The following is a 25,766-nucleotide window of genomic DNA, read 5'->3' on the forward strand; positions in this document are numbered from 1 at the left end:
TCTTATCAAGCTCCTCGCTGCTGGAACAAGTGTTTTGGAGATTTTTTGTTGAAACTAGGATTCAAAGAAAGTGAAGCTGATTCTTGTTTGTATATCAGAGATCATAACAGAAAATTACTTGTAGCTGTTGACAATTGCCTAGTCGCAGCAACTGATGAGCAAGAAGCTGAAAATTTCATGTAACAGTTGAAATTTGAAGTTGCCAGTAAACCAGCAACATACTTTTTTTTTTTAAAGTTTTCAAATGGGAACATAAAATTAGCCAACAAGCATATGCAAAGAAAGTGTTGAAGAAATTTGGTATGGAAAATTGTAGACCAGTTTATACACCTATTTTGAAAGTGCCGTCAGAGGAAAATGGTCTTGAATCACAAGCAGATGAATCATTTCCTTACAGAGAAGTAGTCGGAGCTATCATGTATCTTATGGTAGGCACCAGACCCGACCTGGCATACAGTGTAGGAGTTTTATCACGCAAGCTAGAGAATCCTTCAAAAGAAGATTGGGTGAAAGCCAAACGTGTTCTCAAATACATTGCAAGTTCCGCTAGTAAAGGCATTATCTACAGATATAACTGCAATCCTAGAGTGTTGGAATGTTATAGTGATGCTGACTTTGGAGGATGTGAAAAGACTGGTTGCTCAACTACAGGAGTGGTGATCTTGTATGCTGGTGGAGCTATCTCATGGCTCAGTCAATGACAATCTGTGGTAGCAACATTGACCACTGAAGCAGAAATTGTTGCAGCAAATAAATGCTGTAAAGAAGCAATTTGGTTGCAGAGGATGTACAAAGCAGTTGCACAACTTGAAGTTTCAGTGATCCAAATTGATAATAACACAGGCTTGCACAAAATCCAGAATTCCATTGCCGCACAAAGCACATTAGCATTAAACATTTCTTCATTCGTGCAAAAGTGATGGAAGGAGAAATTGCAGTGCAAAAGGTCTCTACAGAGTATCAGTTGGCCGATATGATGACAAAGCAATTGCACAAGCCATGATTAAGGACACTGTCCGCTAAAATAGGACTTGTATTATAACGGAATTGTTTGTTTTATTAACAAGGGAAAGTGTTAGAATATTATGTTAATGGACAATTTATTTATTTCTGTTTTTGCTATCTGGCAACTCATTATACAAATACAAATACAAATACAACACCACAACAGGCAAATTGCCCAACGAGGTGGCTGACTTAAGAACATCATGGATCCCCGAGCCCTTTTTTACCCTACCTACGAGCCCTACCTACTACTGCTGCTATACCACACAACCCCCCGCGGAACCCCCAACGAATTGGTACATGCGGGAATGTGCGTGTACGTGTAGTGAAACCTGGCATGGAGTTTTTTGTTTCTCTGTAATGCTTGTTATGTGTAGTGCTGCCATCTGCCACCAGTTTTTCAAACTATGAGTGAAGTGTTATGATTGAATGATTTTTCGTTGTAGGACTGTTGCTCTCTGTGGCGAGACTTTTTAACGGGGAGATCGGCTCGCATTTGCGCCTTGAAGTTGGGAACCACAGAAAACCAACTTCAGCCGACCACCACTGTGGGGTTCGAACCCGGATCCTCGCATCGCGAGTCCGTCACTATAACCACTCGACCACCACAGCGGCGAACTGAAGTATTTAGTACTGAAGTACTTTAGTACTGAAGTATTTAGTTAAAGAGTTTTGGCAACAGCACAGAAAACATGGCTGCTCAAGTTTGAACAGCAACAGATGTTTCTCACTTTAAGTGTTTAAATCTTTATTAAATATGTGTGTCTGTCTTCAATTGAATATTCTGGTTATAATTACTTACACTCACACTCATCATTAGTGATAAGGATATATCAACAGATCCAAAATAACGAGGCAGAAATCATTAAATCATTTCCCTAATTTTTATTTGCCCTTTCTATTTCAGACTTGGCGCTCCTCTTACAGCTGGCACAAATAATTTTTCCTAATTTTTTTCCGCCCTTTCACTTTGAATTTGACTCCCTTCTTAGAGCATACCCAGTGCAATACTAGGAAAGTCTGGCGAGTTGGGAGACGGACCAGTCATCAAGGGCGCAAAGTGCATGGGTTTTCTTGTTTGAGAGAGCACATTTTTGTTTTTCGTCACGTTACAGGTAAGAATAAGGCCCAAGTGCAGGATCCCCCATTTAAAATGGCCAGCAAATCATAGGTTTTAATTAATTCATTTTTTTAAAAATATTTGTCCTGTGCATCTAGTCCACTTCCTTGGGTATTTAACATTGAGGTGATTACGCACCTAACAGGAAAAATGTGCTGGGGCACCCCCCCCCCCATCATACATGAACAACATGCCTCGCTGCACTGCGATCGGTGCACTTTGCAGCAATTCCGGGAGGACATGATGCAGAAAAATAAGGTACGTTGCTTCATTCAGTCGTTCGGGCAGCAAGTACGGTTCCAGGAGATAATCACAGAGGATTCCTGCCCACATGTTGGCACTAAACCTCTGTTGTGATTTTCACGGTACACTGGCATGTGGATTATCCATCGCCCACATGTGTGCATTATGTGTTGACAATGCCTTCTCACGTAAAGCTGGCCTCATCAGTAAATAAAACTGTAATAAATATACTTAGCCATTTAAAAGGCTAAAACCTAAAGGTGTTATTTTACTACCAGGTAGTGGCAACGGTGCTTTTGTGAACACAACGTTTTTGTGTCTCCAGCAAGTGAGCTATTTGTGCATTTTCACGCCAGTGCTTAGATTATGTATCTCCACATTTAAAATAATAAATAATCAGTTATATTAATGTTAAACCAGTTCTGGAAACATTATTTATAATAATGGCGACGAGGAAGTGTTCCTGTAAAAGTAAGTAAATTGAACCTTGTACGCGGTGAAAAAGAAACTGATTACACTACAGTTACAATGTTGAAAGTAGGCTTAGTTGGTCAGTTGTCGATTTACGATGATGCCAATGAAGATTTTGACTTGTACATCGAACGGTTCGAGCAGTATTTGCTAGCTAACGAAGTGGAAGATGAAAAACGCGTGCCGTGTTGATCTCCGTGCTTGGTGCAAAAATGTATAAATTGCTTCGTAACTTGCTAACATCGCGTCTACCCAAGGACTGTGAGTATGAAGAGCTCGTCAAATTGCTTCAAGAACATTTTCGTCCTGCACTGATTACCATCGCTGAAAGATTCAAGTTTCACCAACGAAATCAAAAGGAGGGTAAAAGCATCTCCGAGTATTTGGTGGAATTAAAACGGCTTGCATCATTGTGTGTTTTTGACGATTTTTTGGACGAGGCTTTGCAGGATAGATTCGTTTACGGTATTCGCTGCGAGGCAACTCAAAAACGTCTACTGGCAAGAAAAAATTTGAAACTTGCAGATGCCATTGACATAGCTGTAGCAATGGAACTCGCTGAAGAAGGCTCTAGTAATATCAAGGTTACAGCGGCTGGACTCTCATCGAATGTAAACAAAGTGGGAAAATCGACTTTTCATCAAAATAAGCCAAGATGGAATAAAGGTGTTCATGGTAATAAGACAAGTTCTCAGAAATGCTATCGATGTGGTGCGACACACACTGCGAAAAGTGTAAATACAAAAATGCTAGGTGCCATGCCTGTAATAAAATTGGACATGTTTCTCCAGTATGCAAGTCAAAGCAGAAAAATTTCTCTGCTAAAATGGTATCTACTGCAGATAAACTGGACACTGAAGAGTACAATTTATTTTCAGTGAATTCAATTGATAAATTGAATAAAGAACCTCTTTTCTTGGTTAACGTACAGATTTGTGGTAAACAATTGGAAATGGAGTTAGATACTGCAGCAGATGTAGCCATTATCTCCGAGTGTTGGCTGAAGAAACATTTACCTCATGTTGTTCCCAAGTTTATGAATGTACTTTTTAAAGATTACAATCAAAATCCTATCGATGTTTCCGGGAAGGTGATTGTAGATGTTGCTTATGAGAACCAGACCTCCAAGTCCTGTGCTGTAATTGTTAAAGGTGATCGACCAGCATTGTTTGGAAGGGACTGGATAAAAGTTGAATTGGCCTAAAATATTTTCCATACGCAAAGTGAATGAATCTGGTGATCCTGCCAAGAGAATGACGATAAATATTACAAGCTTTTAAAGTTGGGAACAAATTATTCATATCAAGGCAACATTGAAAATGAAGGAGGATGTTCAACCAGTTTTTTGCAAATCACATCCTGTACCTTATTCATTGAAGGTGAAAGTTGCCGAAGAAATTCACAAATCCATATAACATGGAGTTTGGAAATTTGTGGAGCATTCCAGTTGGGCAACACCTCTTGTGATCGTGACGAAAAAGAATGGTGATGTTTGACTCTGTGGTGATTTAAGGTCACTGTGAACAAGTATCTTGATCAAAATCAGTATCCACTGCCTACACAGCAGGATTTGTTTTCGACTCTCAACGGTGGAAAGTATTTTTCAAAGTTGGATTTGAGTCATGCTTACCAACAAATCAAACTTGATCAACGATCTCAAGAATGTCTTACTCTCAACACTCACCTAAGTTTAGTAAGCCCATCGAGATTGTTGTACGGCATAAATAGTGCATTGGCAATTTTTCAATCATCAATTGAAAAGATCCTTCAGGGTTTGCAATCAGTGATATGTTTTCCAGATGATATTTTGATTTCTGGTGATACAATTGATGCACATTTGAAAACATTATAGAAGGTATTTCAACGATTTTCTGATTATAATGTCAAACTTAATTTGTCAAAATGTAGTTTTTTGCAAGAAAGTGTAGAATTTCTTGGCCATATAATTGACAGTCAAGGCATTCATCCTACTGATGAAAATATTAGGTGCATTAAGCAAATGAAAGCTCCCACTAATGTCACTGAATTCAAGTCATTTTTAGGTCTTTTGAACTATTATTCAAAGTTCATTAAAAATTCTGCTATGCTATTGGGTCCTCTATGAATTGCTTCATAAGGACACACCATGGAAATGGTCATCTCAGTGTGAAGTAACTTCTCAGAAATGTAAAAACATTCTATCAGATGCAGTACTTGTCCATTATGATGAAACATTGCCATTACGAGTATCTTGTGATGCTTCTCCATTTGGTTTAGGAGCTGTTTTATCACATGCCATAGACAATAAGGAACGTCCCATAGCGTATGCCTCTAGAACGTTAACTAAAGCTGAACAAAATTATTTCAAATTGAAAAAGAGGCAGGAGCAATCATTTTTGCTATAAAAAAATTTCAGCAGTATTTGTTTGGTAAACCTTTTGTATTGGTAACTGACCATCACTCTTTAATAAGCATTTTTGCGCCAGACAAAGGTATCCCTGTAATTGCGGCAGCTAGGCTGGGCTTTGTTATCTTCATTCAAGTATTCTATTGAGTACAAAAAGGGTTCTGATCATGCTAATGCTGATGGATTATCTCGTGCTCCAGTAGAATCTGAGACGAATGCACAATCTGATGTATTTAAGATTTCGTATTGTAAGGATTTGCCGATAACTAGTTCAGATATTGCCAAGGCAACTCGCAATGACCCAATCTTGGGAATGGCCTTGAAGTATGTTTAGAATGGTTGGCCTGAAAGACTGGATAATGAGGCTTTAAAACCATTTTTCATACGAAGTGATCAGTTGTCCGTGGACTGTGGTCGTCTTCTATGGGGAATGCATGTGATCATTCCAGAAAAGTTTAGAACACTTTTATTACATTTACTGCATGATACACATTCTGGAATTTCCAAGATGAAAGCTATTGCCAGAAGTCATATTTGGTGGCCACTATTGGACAAACAAATCGAAAATCTTGTTCAACATTGTTCTGCATGTCAGAAAGTAAGCAAAGCTTTGCCAGGAACCCCACTTCAACCGTGGGTATGGTCCAAATTTCCATGGGATAGAGTGCATATTGACTTTGCTCAAAAAGATCAAAAGAATTATCTTTTGGTTGTTGATAGCCACTCTAAATGGTTGGAGGTGATACAAATGCCTTCTATTACTTCTGTTAGTACCATTGATGCTTTGCAACAGTTATTTTCTCGATATGGTTTACTGTCAGAGTTGGTTTCTGACAATGGTCCTCAATTGGTTTCAGAGGAATTCAGATTTTTTTAAAAATCTAATGCAGTTATTCATACTCTGATACCAACATATCATCCTCAATCTAATGGACTCGCAGAAAGGCCAGTACAGACTTTTAAGCATGCATTGTCAAAAATGCAAAATGATCCAAATGATCATAGATCATTGAGTAAGAAAATTTCTCAATTCCTGATGACATATCGTTCTACACCTCATTGTACAACTGGTGCATCACCCGCTGAATTGTTTTTGTCTAGACAACTCAGAACATCATTGTCTCTTGTACGTCCCAGTGTTCAAGCAAGAGTAAAATAACAACAAGTTTCACAAAATCAAATTGTATTATGACCGTAGTCATAATGTAAAAAGGTATTTTCAACCTGGTCAGAAAGTTTTTGTTCGATCCAGTAAGAATCATCAGTGGAGTCGGGGAACTTTGGTGGAACCCAAGGGAAGCAAGACATGGATTGTTAACATCGCTAGTGAGAAATATCTTGCTCACATTGATCAGTTACGCCATGATCATGGTTATAATCCAGTGACTACTGATAGTAGTGAATGTGATATTACTAGGAAATCAATTGCGAGTGAAAGATCTATTACTGTGCAACAAAAAGTGATTCGGTGAATAATGATATTGCTCATAAAAGTACTGCACCAGTGACTCGTCGATATCCACTGCGTGAGCGGAAAAAGCCTTCACGTTTGATTTATGAACATTAACTTCTGTTTTGCATTCATATAATCATCTATATATTTCATATTTTTTTGGGGGGGAGTATTGTAATAAATTTACTTAGTTATTTAAAAGTCTAAAACCTAAAGGGGTTATTTTACTACCAGATAGTCGCAACGGTGCTTTTGTAAACACAACACAACGTTTTTGTCTCTCCAGCAAGTGAGCTATTTGTGCATTTCCACGCCAGTGCTTAGATTATGTATCTCCACATTTAAAATAATAATCAGTTATATTAATTTTAAACCAGTTCTGGAAACATTATCTATATATATAAAATTGATTTTCTGTGTGTGTGTATGTTCTCTCTACAACTCTACAATTTTAGATCGATCGTCGCCAAATTTTGCATGTATACCAAATGGGACCCGACTTGAACGATAGGCTACTTTAAAATTTCGTTAGACCAGGGCAAATGCCCCAAACGGGCAAAAAAACTGTCCGGCAACAATAGTTTTTGGGCCTCAACAATCACTTTCCAAACATTTACTTTGGTTGCCGTGGTTCCCTAGCAATGCGTTTCAGACGTGTTTATGTCTTTACAATGGTTTGTCACTTCTTTAATGCTGCCAGTTATGTATAATAGTTTATGCCTTTATAATGGTTTGCCACATTTTCAATACTCTCAGTAATGAGGCTTTTTGAATAGACGCCATAATCATCACCATCATCGCTTCGAGGGTCAGGAAAAGGGTAATCCTCATAGAAACCAGTGTTAAAATTGCCGATTTTACTGTAGAAATGCGAAAATATGGCGGGGTTTTTGCCACACATCAATAATTAAAAATTTTTTTTTATTGAATTCTAGATTTTTGAAATATTGAGTTCGCTTAGAGATATACGAAGCCCAGGAGATTAAATATGAAGTAATTAGCCAGACCTACTTTTGAGCTGAGATCCATGCAATAACATTGATTTCAACTTTTTATTTATATTTTCTCAAGTATGAAAATTAATGTCTCCTTATTGTTTAACTGCATAAATTCACATATACTTTAGATTGTTTTAAAATTAATTATGGGCTCATAAAGTACATCTAAGAAATTCCAGTTTTAATATTTTTTGAATCAGAAACAGGCAGATGAATAACTAGAACTTCAGAGGGGGAGGGGAATTGAAATACTTGACACCCCTTGAAAAAGAAAAAATATATATTCATTTCTATGTTTCTTTAAATCTAGATTTGTTTATTTCATGAGTCACGCAGTAAGTCGCCAGTTGGTTCAACTTGAACACGATTTGTATGCCCCTCAAAGAAAGAGGGAGATATCACGTGATCCATAAAGCCTCATTGAAGAAACCCCGGGCAGCACCGGGTATTACAGCTAGTTTATAATAAAAACAGTGGCAGGAAATTGAGGATTAGAATTTGTAGTGATGCTAAGCATCCAGCACATGAATTGTCAATTTTGTTTAGGAGTTTTATTTTCTGGATGTGGAAGGGGGTACATCTTTTCACTATGCAGAACATTCCAGGCCACCTTGTGCTGAACATCGAGTTCAGCTACAACTGCTCGTGTACTTGTCGATAGGGAATCGGCAAACAATCCGCACTACAAAATCCTCCGGTGTGTCCCAGGGTTGTTTTAAACCTTGGGTTTAAACCTTGTGGGTTTAAACCTTGGTTTTAAGGTAAAAAAATCAAAAGTTGCCTAAATATAATTTTTTTTCCTTGAAAAATATCATATTGGTTCATTATTAGCCAAAATGTTTCATTTTTACCACATTTTATACCCTTGGGGTACATTCTGATGGTATATCTTCAAATGACATAAGATTTTATAAGTGGTTTTTTTCAAAAAGTCTCATAAAAGTGGCCAGAATATATATATATTTTTCATATGAAGTATTTTAGTCATTTAAAGCTATATATAAAAGCCAAAATTTCTCATTCCTACAACATTTTCTAACCTTTGGCTACATTCTGATGCTCTATCTTTAGCAAATTCATGAATAAGGATTATATCACACATCTAAATGTAGTGGTGTATTATCTCACAGGGTTTCTTTTTCCCTTCACAAAAAAGCAGCAACAGTAGTGACACCATCATGCGGGGCAGGTGGTAGTATAATCCAATAAAGACACCAGCTATCCTTAAAGGACAAAGACTAGTGTACTAGTTGTTACATTATCTCACATACATTTTCATTTTCTTTCCCATAAAAAGTAGCACATCTCCTACTGTATATCTCCCAGTCTTAATATTCAATAGTAGTTTTTTTATATTTTCACACTGTTAAGCCCAGTTAATCAAGGTTCTACTGTATAGTAGTAACAGATTTTTGAAAAATAATCAGCTATATACTGGGTGATTATAATTAAAGTTTTGATTCCAAAACTATACAATAAGTATTGATCGGAATGACTTGAAAATTTACATGGATACTCCTGAAGTAATGGACGTTTCTTTCGCAAAAGAAAAAAGTGCAAAATGTGCAAGTAGACGATGCTGTACTTGGCCCGCAGTATAATCTATTTTGTGCAACCACATCATTTCGGCACTTTCACAGCATCAGTGTGTGGATAGAACTTCTATCAAGATGCACATTGCAATACCAGCAAAGAAGCTGCTGAAGACCCATTTTGACAGGATGCACCTTAATCCTTGCAACTTCTGGCTGTGGGGGTACCTCAAAATGTTATAAACAGTGGTCAGATTAAGTGGTTTAATAAAGCTAAATTGCAAGAACATCCACATTATGACCATGGCATACTCCGATTTCATTGTTGAACAAGAATTTTTGTGCTTTCAACCTCCATAGCCAGAACACGCGGTGGACAACATATTTAACATTTCTTAAGTAAGTTGTAGTTATTTGTTCAATTACTTCGTTTTTTGTGATGTTTCCATGGATTATGAAATCGTGAAATGCTATAATTAAGTTATCATTTTGCCATGACTGGCTATCGTTTCCATTCTGCAAGCAAATTTCCCAAGTGGTGGATGATGTCATTAATTTTACATTTTTAATTATCTTTTTCCCCTTTACCAAATAAAATTCCATTTTTTCAGGAACATTCATGTTACTTTTCAAGTCATTCTGACAATCATTCTGTTTTTACAGTGTTTTGAAATCTAAACCTTAGTTATAATCACCCTGTATATAGTAAATCATCGCTAATTAATGTGCATTATTTATGCTTCATTAAATACATTATATTCACCTAATTTTTATTAGTTTTTGCAAAATAGCTTCCTAATTAAGTATACTGAAAGTAACTGGAGAAAAACCTTTATATATATTATGATTAATAATAACATTAAAAGAATTTTCAAACACACAGTAATCCATTGAGTTAAGCAAAAATAATTAAATTGCAAAAGTTGGTTTTGGTTAAAATGTAATAAATATTTATTGATTAATTAATTAGCATGGGAATAGTGATAATTACAATTAATAAACATTTTATTTTAGTTAATTATTGGAAGTTTGAATGATTTTTCAGAAATTTTATTGTTTTTAATGTTAATACTATTTAAAACAAAAAAAACCGGTTTAAACCAAAAAACTCTTTTTTTGGTTTTTAAAAAAAAAACCGGGTTTTTTACCAACCCTGGTGTGTCCACAGGTATCATATAAACAAGTAATTTAAGGTGACCCCATAGGAACCCACGAACGCATTTAGCGATCAACTGACATCCACCTTTAGTCTCCTCTGGACTTGGAGCCTGCATGCGTTTTTTATGATTTTCATCCTTTTAACATGGTTTGCGCCACCATGTTCCATTGCAAATTTTGTTCCTCTTGATGCCTATCAACAACTCAAGAGTTTGGCAGTCCGTTAACAGAACACCCTGTATATAGAACGTCATCCTTGTTTCCTGTTGTTTTTCCAGTTTCCTTCCACTCTGAGCTGTAGCCAGAAATTTCTTTTATAAAGGGAGGGGAGAAAATAAGTACTTCATGGAGACTAAACTGATAGTGCCGTAAACTTGATCACATGATTCTGTACTGCCTATATCGGTCTTTCCCAACCTGTGGGCCACGTTATCAGCTAAGGGGTACCGCAAGATATTATGAAGATAAACCAAAAAAATATATATATATACTACAATCCACTTAACCACTTGAGACCTCATTTGTCATCACTTATCAAGATTGTAAGATGCAATAGGTATGCACTTTCAATCTCTTTCCACTGAGAAGCTCGGCTGGGTTGTCTCACTATTTGATTTCGCAGACAATGTGGAGGAAACAGATTTCACTGCTTGTGAATGAGATGAATTTGTTGATCTTCGCGCTGATTATACACTCAAAGGTAAGTTCACCAAGAGTGAGGCATTGGTGGCTGCTTTTTTGCTTAGACTGAGAAAGGAGTATCCTAATCTAATGAAAAAGCAATTAATGCACTTTTGTCTTTTTTACCATCATATCTATGTAAGAAAGCCTTCTCTGCTATGGCAATGATAAAACAGAAATAAAGCAAGAAATAGGCGGCAAGATCTTGAGCACGATATGCATGTTTGGTTGTGGAGATCGGACAAAGTGATTTGTCCAAATAATCGAATATTCAGCTAATGTTTTGGGAAACATTTAGTAAACAAATACTGAATATTTGGTGGTCAAATGTCAGTTTTCTTAAAATTCATCACAATTATGAATAAAATTGGTGTTTTTAATTAATAAAATTGCTAATTTCAGATGATTGAAATTCAGTTTTATAATTATGGGATTTATTATTTCAACAAATATTGAAAAAACTGGTAGTGGAAAGATTTTTATTGCCATGATACTACTACTACTAAACCACACATGTACCTTGTTCATATTCCTCTGCGGAACCTCTAACGAATTGGTACATGCGGGAATGTGTGTGTACGTGTAGTGAAACCTTACGTAAAGTTTGTTTCTGTGTAATGCTTGTTATGTGTAGTGCTGCCATCTGCCACCAGTTTTTCTAAATACGAGTGAAGTGTAATGATTGAATAATTAATCATTGTAGGCCTGTTGCTCTCTGTGGCGAGACTTTTTAATGGGGAGATTGGCTAGCATTTGGGCCTCGAAGTTGGGAACCACAGGAAACCAACTTCAGCCTACCACCACTATGGTGACGGTGGGGTTCGAACCCGGATCTTTTCGATGCGAGTCCGTCATTATGACCACTCGAGCACCACAGCGGCATTGCCATGATACTGACAATCAAATTTAATGATATATTGTGTTTTAATATTGCTCACAAAATCATTATTTTTTTTCAACAAGAATGTTTCAACCATTATTTACTCCCTACTAGTAATCTATATAAAAACGAATGTATGTCTATCTGTTTGTCCTTTATGCATTACTACACCATTTATCCGATCGCACATGAAACTTTAGGAAGTTGTTGAGTACACTCCCGCGAAGGTTTCTGGCATAGTTTTTTACTTATTTTTTTGAATTTTTTTTTTTTCCTTCATTTCCTTTCTTCTGAGAGCGCAGCAATGTGCGAGCTAGCACATCATAAAATTTACAATGTATTTTCTTATTTTTCCTCTTTAGATGTTGACTTGTGTAATTCATGCTTACTTCCACCTTATTGTAGTAGGATTATATTATGAGTTTCATGTTTTCCCAATCCCAGATATTCACTCAGCTATAAACTTTTTCACAGAAATGGTATACATTACACAATAAAATATAATCAGTTAACTTTCAATTTATGTAAAAAATTGCAGTTGGTATAATTTTTTTAAATTAGTTTGATGTACGAAGGTTTTAACAACTGGCTGTTGCAAAGATATATTTTGAAAAAAGAGAAAATTCAATTGCTCCTGCGGGGAATCGAACCCACGTCCTTTCACTTTCCGGGTGAATGCACTAGACTACAGAGGCACAGAATCTCTCAATATTTCCTTGGGGCTCGTGTACACTGAAAGGGACCGTACATGGACGGCCGGACCAGATTCAGGCCAGGCTCACAACTGCTGATGCTGCCACCAGATGGCGACCTATACAATTTTCCAAAATATATCTTCGCAACAGCCAGTTTTTAAAAACTTCATATGGTAGCGGAGAGTGACGTCGTCCTTGTAGAGTTTGATGTACTTAGATTTATACAGATATTTGGCAAAAGGACCAAATAGCAGCTGAATATTCGTCCCATCTTTATTGCGTTGTCAACTGTAAGACCTGACATTAAGTACATGAGTTTGATGTACTTAGATTTATACAGATATTTGGCAAGAGGACCAAATAGCAGCTGAATATTCGTCCCATCTTTATTGCGTTGTCAACTGTAAGACCTGACATCAAGTATCTGTGCTCTAAGCATCAATCACAAGTTTCGCATTAATCAGAAATGCCATTGACGTGTTATGTGCCAGTGATGTATGAAGCGTCAAATACCCGGAATTTCGGGAAAGGGCGTTTAAAAATTTTGTTCACCGTTCTTTTTTAGTTCTAAGAAAAAAAGTAGAAAAACCTCATCAGCTTTTTACCGTGTATCATGATTGCGCGACCCTGAAAAACTGGTTTTACTACTTTGTACACTACTGTATTGATATATACGTCGGGCGTGATTGACCGACTGCTTTTGGAGGAGTCAAATTCGCGCGCGTTTTGTCGATGTTCTCTTCACTCTCTCTCTCTCTCGTTTTCTTTTGCTTCCCTTCAAACCAGAGCATGCAGACGACAGAGTAGCTGATGCCATATAGCCACCCTGATCTGAAGCGCCAGGAAAACAAATGCGTAGCGTAATTATGTAACACGTTTCTGCCGGCACGAAATGGCCTAATTTGGTTCACGCTGTGCAAAAAACTTATCCCTCATCTTAAGCCGGGTTTTCCTAGGAATATCTAGTTGCTTCCCTGAATGAGGGGCCGTGTACAGAAGTTTCAAATTTTGGATTTTTATTACTCCTACAGATTTTTTCCCTTCTCGTTATATACGGGAAATTAGGGTACTTTTGCGGCTATCGGCCGGCATTCAAAGACGCGTCTCTTTTTTTTAAAATTTCACAAATACAAACATGTAATACACAAATACAAACATGTAATACACAAATACAAACATGTAATACACAAATACAAACATGTAATACACAAATACAAACATGTAATACACAAATACAAACATGTAATACACAAATACAAACATGTAATACACAAATACAAACATGTAATACACAAATACAAACATGTAATACACAAATACAAACATGTAATACACAAATTCCGACATTTGTTACACGAATACAAGTATGTAGTATACAAATCTAAAAATGTTACACAAATATATAATACACAAAAAAAAAAAAAAAAATGGATGCACACATATTACAAACAAACACTTTGTAGCCTCAAGGGACTGAAAAGTCCTTCCAGCAGGCCTAAAGAAATAAGCTATAGAATATTTTTTTCTTTCTCTTGCAACAGCATTATTATATCTATTAGATATGTGTTCACAAATGTATTTTCGCTTATCTATATATATCTGAATAATGTTCACAATTAAGTTGTTTTTCGTGAAGCTAAATATAATACAACCATCGTACATCACTTCTCTTATTTATTATTATACACTTTTGCTCTTTCAATACTTTCATCTAAATCGTTTCGTAATCTATGCGTCTGACTAAGTCAAAAATCTCATGATTTATGTTTTTATTATTATTAAATTGATTTTCAGTGTTAAAAATTTTTAATATCTTAGGGGCAATGAAGGAAAAGCTCTTTTTATATAATTTTTTATTTGGTTTTGGTACTTGATAAACTCATATCTATTTGTAGTTCTATTTGGATTTTTCGTGAAGTGATTTTCCCGGGCTCCCACTCTTCCTACTTTTTTTACTTTTTGGTAAAATGTCCTACTTTCTCGGTTTTGTCCTACTTTTCCGACCAAATCCTATCGACAAAATTTGTGTAATTGATTTTAATTGAGCAGAAAATCATTGATGTATTGCTAAATATTACAAATGTTGAAGAATGCAATTAATGATTCTGCCAAAGCAGAAATTTTATCATTTTTAAGGTTATTTGAGGGGGGGGGGTGTATGTGGACCATTTGGTTGATTAATTTTTCATTTGCTTAGTTTGAGGGTTCAACAAGTATAGTAGTCATTAAAAACTTCTGTCTGGATGGGAAAAATAATTTTGTATTTATTACTTTGTAGTCTTGGACAGTGACTAACATTCATCATTCAAAATTATGGTGCAAATAGGTGAAACAGTTTGCATTTCAAAGCAGTTGGATACATAGGCCTATTCTAGGTTTGGTGATTCTGATGCTACCCAATAGCATTCAGTTGTCTTCTGTATTTTTAAGGCATGAAGAGGCATAAACAATATTTACAATGCTCAGCAAAGAGCTAGAAATGGAAGTGCTTCATTTGTCAAAAATGATTACACTAGCATTTTGAACAGTAAAATGTGAACAAATCCCTTTAAAAAATTATGGACAAAGCAGTAAAACAGATTCACCTTGCCTTATTTACATCAAATCTTATAATCTTTGCACTGTGCTTTTGAAAGTTGTCTCGAAGGAGCGTCATTATTAAAAAACGTACGTCTTCAAAATATGCTGTGCCTTGTCGAAGAGAGTTGACAAGCTCTGCACTTTGGAAGACTCCAAAAAAAGAATGTAATATATATGAGGAGAGACAGTAAAGAATTATCTGTTGTTGCTAGTACACTGTTTTGGCCAAAAAATTGGTTTTGTAACCAAGTCATTTTGCTTTGGCTTGAGTCAATCTTATAGGAAACTGAAATGGTGCTATGAAAAAAAAAGTTAATTAAATTTTTTTTTTTTTTTTTGTAAAAAAAAATTTTTTTTAAGGGATTTTTTTCCATTATGCTATGAATATGTTGTCTAAGGGGGTTACCCTCCCCCATCCTACTTTTTATTTTTTCTTTTTCCTACTTTTTTTCATTTTTTGAGTGGGAGCCCTGAATTTTCATTTAATCGTGAAAATTTGATAACTGTACAAAAAGTTTTGTCTCAAAGTTAGAGTATGGCATTGTATTAACTATTATGAACTATCGATTAATATTTGGGATCTTACTCTGTTATATATATTGTCTAATTTCGGAATATTCTCGTAATATGCTCCTCCCCAAGCACTGATTGCATAATTGACAATTGAATATATCCATGCATAGAATAAATCTTTCAAATCAAGTTTTTCGTTTTTTAAATGATCACTGCATATTTTCTAATCTTTTTAATTAAAATATCACAGTGCGTGTTCCATTTAAGATCATTCTGTATTGTGATACCTAAATAATTGTATTCCTGAACAATATCTATTTCTTGGCAATGACATTCATTGTTCTCCAGGCATTGACAATGATTATGTATTCTTAGATGTATGTTTGTGTTATAATTTGTATTTCTTGTCTTCATATAAATAAATTTTGTTTGAGTGTCAAGTTTTAATTTATGTTTAATTAGCCAGATATTAATATTTGTTAGATCACCATCTAATCTACTTTTCTAATTAAATTTGCTGTATCAGTATCTTCTACATAAAGCACTGTATCATCGGCAAATGTTATAATTTTTCCATTCAATCTCAAGTTACACAGATTGTTATATATATCAAAAATAATATCTGACACAAAACAGAACCCTGAGGTACCCCTTTTTTCACTTCTTGAAAAGTACTAACTTCTTTTTGAATAACAACTGCTTGTTTCCTGTTGCAATAGTATGATTTAAACCATTCAAGTATGTTTCCTCTCACTCCTATTTCAAATAGTTTATTTGTTAAAATGTCCAAATCCACAAAATCGAATGTTCTTATTCCTTGTATTCCAATTTATACGAGACCATTTGAGGATTCTTTTTGTATTTTTTGTAGAGTTTTTCTTTATAATTTATTCTTTTTAATATATCTTCATTTATCCAGTGTTTCTTATCTTTTTTAGGCTTTTGTTTTACTGTTCTGGTCCATAAATTTGAATTCAACATTAAAATATCCATAAATCGCTTATATTTATTATGAGCATTATCATCTTCAATGACATTCTTGAGATTCAGTTTTGAGATAAAAGTTTAAAAATTTTCATCATTTATGATTTTTATATATTTACTTTCCTCATTTGTACTACTTATTCTTTTCTCATACTCTACGGCGTAAATTTGTCTTGTTCCTACAATATTTCGAATGTGCGGGTTTTTTTTAAAAAATCGTAAAGGATTTGAATGCCCGCTCAAATTGTAAAACTTCCCTGATATCGTAGAAAAAACCGAATCTGTAAAAACTCGACCTTGAACATCCAGTTTTGTCATCTACGTTTCGCATCGCAAAAATCACGGGTGTGTACGCAGAATCAGCTTTTGGAGGGGCACCAGAATCAAATTCTTCACAGATAGTATAAAATAAATTATTTTATTCCAATATTTTAATTCTCTACAAAAATATTTTTAATTTTTAATCCGGAAAGGAGAAGGAAGAGGGCCCCCTTATAACCACCCCCAAATTTTGCTTTTGGTGAAAATCTGTGTTTGGAACTAGCGATTGCGTAATGGTAATCGGCTAAAAATTTGATATTCTTAAGATTTCAAATTTTGAGTTGGCTATTCCTTTGAAAAAACTTCTGGTTGCCATGGCGATCATATAGACCTACAACACAGTACTTCAAATGCACGCATTACCAGTTTGGAGGATGCATTGATGAAAGAGATAATTGCAGCATTGATGAAAGAGATAATTGCAGCATTAATGAAAGATAATTCCGGAATTGATGAAAGAAAAATTCTAGTTTTAATGAAAGAGAATTTCAGTTGCAAAATAAATTAAAGCAATAATTCTAACATTAATTAAAGATAATTCCATAATTAATGAAAGAAATAATTTCAGCATTAATAAAAAATAATTTCAGCATTAGTAAAAGAAATAATTTTAGCATTAATGTGAAAGAAATAATTAATAAAGGAAATACCAGAATTAATAAAAGAAATAATAATGAATAAAGGAAATAATTCCAGAATTAATGAATATTTCCAGAATTAATGAAAGAGATAAGTCAGCATTGATTCAGAAGGAGTGGAGTCCAGATCAGAGTCATCTCAACATCATCAAATCCAAAAAGTCCTTTCAGATAAGTGTTTTGGTGAAAGCTTTGTTTTTGAAAGAAGCATCAGAACTTTTGAATGGCTTTCTGACATTATTTGAAAAAGAGGAGCCCCTCATACATATTTTGTATGACGAGCTAGGAGCTCGTGTTAGAAAAATTATGGTGAGTTTCCTGAAATCTGAGCATATTCAGAATGTTACAATTGCTAAACTGCAGAATGTAGCTATAGAAAGCAGTGAGAACTGGAGGAAAAATGTGTTGGTGTTGAAATAGAATCCAATCTTGCTGAGCTGGGGATGTTCTCAAGAAAAAATTTCTATTAGGTGCTAGATCGTCAAGCACTTGCTCAAAGTTTTACCTTTTGAAAACACCATGCTGGAAAAAATGAAGTGTTTGCATCCTGTTTTCCGACTGGAAAACTCTTCATTAAGTACATAGTTTCAAAGCTACCGCAAGTTATTTGTCCTTCAGATACCTCTGTTCTCTTGGATAAATGGATTTCTCTGCAGTGTGGAGATGTACAGGTGAGTTATCAAAGGTTAGATAAGTATTGGGGGTCTGTATTGGATCTGAAAAACTTGGATGGAAGTGCAAAGTACAAGTACCAAGACAGACTTCAGCACCAAAAAACTTTTGATAAGAAAGTTTCACGCCCAGATGAGAATCAAAGACTAAAAGCAGAAGAAAGGGAGTTAAAAATTCAGTTATCATCAAAAACTATGCTGAACACTGCAGAGAAAATGATAGAAGTGGGGATAAAGAGAAAAACTTTGGTAGACATCAAAATTGGTCAAATTCGTCTGAAAACACCAAAAAGAAAAAAAGGGGAGTGTTCTTGAGAAATTAGAGGAAAACAGTCATGAGTCAACAAAAACAGTCAACAAAATGTCATGAGGTTTTTTTTATGTATGCTTATTTGTTTAGATTGCTAAACTTTTTCTTTTTATGCCCAGCTTGGATTGTGACTAATTTTTACGTCCCTACAAGTGGATGTAAGTTTTATCAAACATATAAAACAGATTTTTGACGCCGGAATCCTATAACTGGTTAAAATGTTGAAAATCTGATTATCTCGGTTGAAAAAAATTTCATTTTTCACAAAGGTAATAATAATTCTGTGCACTGCTCCGAATTCACAGATTGCTGCTCTGAAACACTAAATTTACTGTTCCAAAAAGAGTCAACAGCAATCCCATCCCTGAAAAGTTTTGTAAAAGCTCTTTGATAAAACTGGAAAAATGCAACCGATAAGCATATAGATTAGATTTGAGTGAATCTAACAATAAGCTTATTGGGTTTTTTTTCAAGTTTTGTAAAGTGTTATTTATCAAGTGTATTTATTTTATAGTGTAATCCTGGCCTTAAACTTGAATTCAGTTTTCTGAAATCAGGTAGTTTTTCTTTCAACCATACAAAGGGGTTGGAAAGAAACTAGAAAAAAAAAAATCATTCTTACAAACCACAAATCTTTATTTAAGAAAAGTTCAAAAAATTCAAACCCTATTTTGTGTACAATCTCACTTTTACAATCAAAGTTTTATCATTTTCAGTTTAATGATTCTTTAAAATTTTATTGTAGTTCTCGTATGATTGAAGTTCAGACAAAAATGTCTGAGAGGGCCATTGAACTGTTAGCTCTACCAGAAAATATTCCTTGCCTAATACTGGATTTAGGGTGAGAAAAAACTTTCTTTTGTCTTGTTCATAGCCAGAAATCTTCCTGTAAATTTTCATACACTGCATCACAAACCTTTTTTTTATTTTGTTCTTCCTTGAAGCAGGGTTTTTTGGTTTAAACAAGGGTTGGGTTTTTGACATGACAGGCATCAAAGCTTATGTCAAAATGTGGTATAAACTGACGAAAGCCATCAAAAACGTAAACAGATATTTTTGGGTAAGATTTTTTACACAATAAGTTGATAACATGATGAGTAACTTACTTTTTTGTGTTAAATTTTATTTTTTAACATTAATTTATTATAATTATCAAAACAAAACATATCAATTATAATTTGAAATTTCAAATATTTCGACATACAAAGAGCCTAGAACAGATAATTGAGGAATATCAAGTAGTTCCATAGTTTTTCCTTCTGCTTTTATGTTATGCTCTATTTAAATTGTATATTTTACATGAAAAAATACACATATATTGTACAAAACTCTGTAGGGAGCAGAAAATATATTTTACAATGATAATAAGTATTTTTAGTTAACAGGTTGCGTGATTTTGTATAAAATAAAGGATTCAGGATGATTAATTTCTTAAAATAATAACTTATTTACAACACGAAACATAAGACAAAACAAAAATCTACGGGAGTGACATGTTACTAGCTTGATGGTTCGGTTGTTCGGTCGCCTATCTCCCGATTTTCCCGCGTGACAATAGGATGGCGTCGGCTTTACAAGTGCCGCCATCTGTGAAATAAAATACAAATCAAATCTCGCCACATATTTATTCCTTGTATGACATAGTGACTTTAAACATTACAAGCAATCAATATGTGTATTTTCAAAGGGAATTTTCATATTTAAAAGCAACATTTAAGTTTTTTTTGATGTGGCAGTTTAAACCACGGTTTAAACAGTTTTTCAAAAAATCAAATAAAAGTGGCCTAAATATATTTTTTTTCCTTAAAAAATATATTTTTTCATTATTAGCCAAAATTTTTCATTCTTACCGCATTTTATATTCTTGGGGTACGCTCAATAGTATATTTCTAAATGACTAATACGTCAGCTTATATTTTGAACAGGGCTGGAAAATCTTCAGCTCACAATGTAAGTCCTTCTGAGCTACGGATGAAAAAGAAGCCTCGAATAAGGCATATGCGTATCATTGGGTCAGTCGGTTATGCTCATATCCCAACTCAAAGAAGGAAGAAGATGGATAAGAAAGCAGCAAAGGGAGAGACAGAGAGAGAAAGGTATCACATCTATATCAAAGAAAGCCAGACAGTAATTTCCTGTCGTGATGTGGTATTTCAAGAGACGCCCTTACAGATTGAAAATACAGTAACACTTCCATTTGAAAGAAATGATCAGAATGAAGAACTTTCAAATGAGGGAAAGTATGCCCATGATGATGAATTAGAGAAAGATGGCTGTAGCTCAGAAGATGAAGAGGCTGAAACTAATGTCAGACAGATCAGAAACAAGTTGAAAAAGCCTGAAAGATTTTTCAACCTTTGAATGAACCAGAAACTTATCAAGATGCAGTCAATTGTAAGACAGTACATTTTGGAAGAAAGCCATGGACTCTGAAATTAATTCCATAAGAGAAAATCATACATGGATTCTACAGCCATTATCTGAAGGATCGAAAGCTATGCCTTGTAAGTGAGTGTATCGTATCAACAAAAATCCAAATGGTAGTATTGACACGTATAAAGCAAGACTTGTAATCAAAGGATTCAATCAACGTCATGGTATTGATTACAATCAAATCTTCAGTCTGGTAACCAAGTTACAAACAATATGCTCGATAATCAGTATTGCAGCAAGTGAGAAACTGCATTTGACCCAATTTGATGTCTCTACAATAAAAATTTGCGCACCAAGAAATAATTGTGGGATCGAAACGAAAGTTGGCCTGAAGGCACATGTCGGGCAGATATGCAAATGATTAGAAATGCAGCATGATTGCGCATTGCGTAATGTCACTAGAGGGCGTTGAACTTCGTTCTCCTTGGAGTATAAAACAGGTAAGCAGAGCTTGCTGGAGTGTATTTAATCATTTGCAAAGGAAATGCTGAGATAGACATGCCGTCGAAGACCATATGAGCAGTTGTCAGAGTTCGATAGGGGAAGAATCATTGGGATGATGGAAGCTGGGTGGTCAGCTCGGCGAGTAGCTCGTCAACTAGGCCGTTCTGATTTTACTGTGAGGAGGTGTTGGGACCAGTGGACAGAAGAGATGTCATTTACACAGCGAACAGGTTCAGGACGCCCTCGACAGACCAGTCGTCGAGAAGACCGTCACATCATCCGAAACGCACGCGTAGAGCCAACTGCCTCATTGGCCTCTATCCAGACACAGGCAGCAGCTTCACTAAGGGCCCCTGTGTCTTCCCGAACCATCGCAAGGCGCCTGGCTGAAGAACATCTGGTATCGCGGCGCCCATTACGTGTGCTGCCAATGACACCCACCCACCAACGCCTCTGTTTGGAGTGGTGTCGAGCACGACGGGATTGCATTGCAACGGAATGGAACCAGGTCGTCTTCAGCGACGAATCAAGATTCAACTTGAGCAGTGATGACAATCTTGTTCGTGTGTGGAGGCCCCGTGGTGAACGCCTTCGCTTTACAGCGACACACCGCTCCTACAGCTGGTGTCATGGTATGGGGTGCCATTGCTTACGATACATGGCCACCGCTAATATTGATCCATGGCACAATGACAGCCCAGCGGTACGTCCATAACATCCTTCAGCCACATGTGTTGCCACTCATGGCAGGGCTCCCAGGAGCCATTTTTCAACAAGACAATGCTAGGCCACACACAGCAAGGATGTCACAAGACTGCCTCCGCCACATTACCACCCTTCCCTGGCCTGCTCTATCCCCAGATTTGTCACCAATCGAGCATATCTGGGATCATTTGGGACGGCAAGTTGGACACCCTACGAGGTTGGTCGAACTACGACTGTGGAACGAGATGTCTCAGGACATCATACGGAACTTGTATGCCTCAATGCCCGCTCGTATCGCATCGTGCATTCGCGCTAGAGGGGGGTCCAACAGAGTACTAAAACTTCTGTTCATCTGTACTTTTTTCTGCAATAAATGATCCTTTTTCTTGGATTTTCTAATCACTTACTTATATCAACGTAGTACTTACATGTGTAAAATTTCGTTCCATTTCGACGACTTCTTCTGGGTACGCAAATTTTTATGGCAATGAGTGTATTTAACATTTTTTGAATAAGTTGTAGTTATTTGTTCAATTACTTCATTTGTTTTTGTGATGTTTCCGTGAATTATGAAATCGTGCAATGCTATAATTAAGTTATAATTTTGCCATGACTGGCTATCGTTTCCATTCTGCGAGCAAATTTCCCACATGTTGGATGATGTGATTAATTTTACATTTTTAAGTATTTTTCCCCTTTATCAAATAAAATTGAATTTTTTCAGGAATATTCATGTCAGTTTTCAAGTCATTCTGACAATCGATCTTTTTTTTTACAGTGTTTTGAAATCAGAACCTTAGTTATAATCACCCTGTATATCGTAAATCATCGTTAATTAATCTGCATTATTTATGCTTCATTAAATGCATTATATTCACCTAATTTTTATTACTTTTTGCAAAATAGCTTCGTAATTAAGTATACTGAAAGCAACTGGAGAAAAACCTTTATATATATTATGATTAATAATAACATTAAAAGAATTTTCAAACACACAGCAATCCATTGAGTTAAGCAAAAAATAATTAAATGGCAAAAGTTGGTTTTTGTTAAAATGTAATAAATATTTATTGATTAATTAGCATGGGAATAGTGTTAATTACATTAATAAACATTTTATTTTTGTTAATTATTGGAAGTTTGAATCATTTTTCAGAAATTTCATTGTTTTAATGTTAATACTATTTAAAACAAAAAAACCGGTTTAAACAAAAAAAAAAACCGTTTTTTTTTACCAACCCTGATACGGGATAACCAGCATCTTTCGGCCCCCAATGTTCTTTGTGTTGGTAACTTTTCCACCACACATGTTTGGGCTTCCTTTCATGTCGGTATATCATGCGGCTCTCCCCCCCCCCCCTCTTCTCTTGGTCACAGTGAACAAAAGAAGAGACACTTTTGAGTTTTTCCAGGAAAACAAGAAAAGACCCCTCCCCACTCAAAGAAAGTTCTTTGTGTCAGTCGTGCTTTTGGCAGTGAAAGCACGGCCGACTAGACATTCATTGTTTAGTGGGCTATGGTAAAAGGGGGAGTGAAACTGGGGGAACTGAGCGGCAAGAAAGAAATGAGAGAGAATTATTTTGGCATTAACAAGAAAGCTAAAGACCATCTGGAGTATTTAAAAGAAATAAAATTTTGAGCAGATTGTTTCCATTATCTAATTCATAATTAGGACAATTTTTGGTAAAAATTTTTTTTTTTGGTCATAGGAAAATGAGGAAACCATTCACACAAATTTTTGGGGGGGCTGAGCCGTCTCTTCAAAAATATTGGGGAGGGGGGCTCGGGCCCATCGGCCGGATACAAGTTTACGCCTATGGTGTAATGTAACTCCAGGAGGTGTTACATCAACGGTGTTCAACATTCAGTAGGGTGTTGGCCATTTTATTGATTTCGAAATGTGTCGCGGGTCACTTAAGCTGACCTGTAAATATGTCTGGGTGAATTTAGTACTCTAGAAGTGTGCCGCGGTGATCTGTAAATTTTCCGTGGGTCACCTAAATGATCTGGGAATGTGCCGCAATATACTTGAAGAAGAGCTGGTGGCAGATGGCAGCAATACATATATAACAAGCATTACACAGAAACAAACTCCACGCCAGGTTTCACTACACGTACACTCCAACATGTACCAATTCGTTAAAGGTTCCACAGAGGAATATGGACGAGGTACATGTCTGGCTTAGTAGTAGTAGTATACTTAGAGAATGTGAAACCGTGATGCAGGTTACTTGAGTGATATTTTCAAAGTTCCATGGGTCAATTGAGTGCTCTGGAACTGTGCCGCAGCGATCTGTAAATATTCTGCGACATATTTACTGATCAAGGAATGTGCCGCGGGTCACTTGAATGACGTGTGAATGTTCCGCGGGTAGTTGAGTGGTCTGGAGCTCTGCTGTGAGTCACTTAAGTGATCTAGGAATGTGCCACAGGTTATTTAAGTGAAGTGGAACAACAGCTGGGGTAACTTGGGTAATCTGGAACTGTGCTGCGGTGATCTGCAAATGTGACGCGAGCCACTTGAATGACCTGAATCTGTGCCGCAGGGTCTCTTGAACGATATGAAGGTGTCGCTTGGTTCATTTTTACAAAATAAGACTTGAAGTTGTGAGCCACAACAGATGACTCCGGGCCACATTTAGCCCGTGGACAATGGGTTAAGCATGCACGGGTTACATTTTTATGGCACCTAGACAGATTTTTTTTCTTTTTTCAAAAAGAACGTGGGGAGGGGGGGGGGGGAATGGATCACGATCAATAGTTAGACTTTTTAAGTAACAGTGGTAATTTGATTAATTTCTTTAGTTTTGCTATTTACATTGTTTTCGATACCACATTCTGTGGAAATGAACTACTACTACTAAAACACACATGCACCTCATCCATATTCCTCTGCGGAACCTCTAACGAATTGTTACATGCGGGAATGTGTGTGTACGTGTAATGAAACCTGGCGTGAAGTTCGTTTCTGTGTAATGCTTGTTATGTGTCGTGCTGCCATCTGCCACCAGTTTTTCTAACTGTGAGTGAAGTGTAATGATTGAATAATTTATCGTTGTAGGCGTGTTGCTCTCTGTGGCGAGACTTTTTAATTGGGAGATCGGCTCGCATTTGCGCCTCGAAGTTGGGAACCACAGGAAATCAACTTCAGCCGACCACCACTGCGGTGACGGTGGGGTTCGAACCCGGATCCGAGTCCGTCATTATGACCACTTGACCACCACAGCGGCTGTGGAAATGAACTATTTTGAAATTCATTAGAACTTGAGTTTCCTAAAATATCTATAGATAATACTATAATTAAAATATATAAGGCGTGAATTTTAATGGCACAACATTTTTAAATGCCACGATAATTTGGGAATTCCATTTTTTCCCTCCTATTTTTTGTCAGTGGTGTTCCTATTTTTCCTACTTTTTTTTTCAAATTTTCACTTCTAGGCCTGTAACATTAAAAGAATTTTCACGCACAAAAAGTAATTCATTGAGTTAAACAAAATAATTAAATTGCAAAAGTTGGTTTTTGTTGAAATTTAAGAAATATT

At 35.9% G+C, this 25,766-nt stretch overlaps 1 protein-coding gene across 6 annotated transcripts in view; it reads left to right on the forward strand.

Annotated features, from left to right (window-relative positions):
• Positions 1–25,766, forward strand: part of LOC149076637 (18S rRNA (guanine-N(7))-methyltransferase) — a 251,477-nt gene that overhangs the window by 62,963 nt on the left and 162,748 nt on the right. For 4 of the 6 annotated variants that reach the window (XM_089244250.1, XM_089244252.1, XM_089244254.1 and 1 more), the window contains exon 3: positions 19,385–19,480. The exons of the other annotated variants lie outside the window; for them this stretch is intronic. In XM_089244250.1, the coding sequence (XP_089100376.1) occupies positions 19,385–19,480 (96 nt within the window). The remainder of the gene's footprint in view (positions 1–19,384; positions 19,481–25,766) is intronic. 6 annotated transcript variants of the gene reach the window in all.

This window comes from Pholcus phalangioides, unplaced genomic scaffold (assembly GCF_987345545.1).
Source record: "Pholcus phalangioides strain wild (caught in Gottingen) unplaced genomic scaffold, Ppha-v1.0 ptg000015l_1, whole genome shotgun sequence".
Classification (NCBI taxonomy): domain Eukaryota; kingdom Metazoa; phylum Arthropoda; class Arachnida; order Araneae; family Pholcidae; genus Pholcus; species Pholcus phalangioides.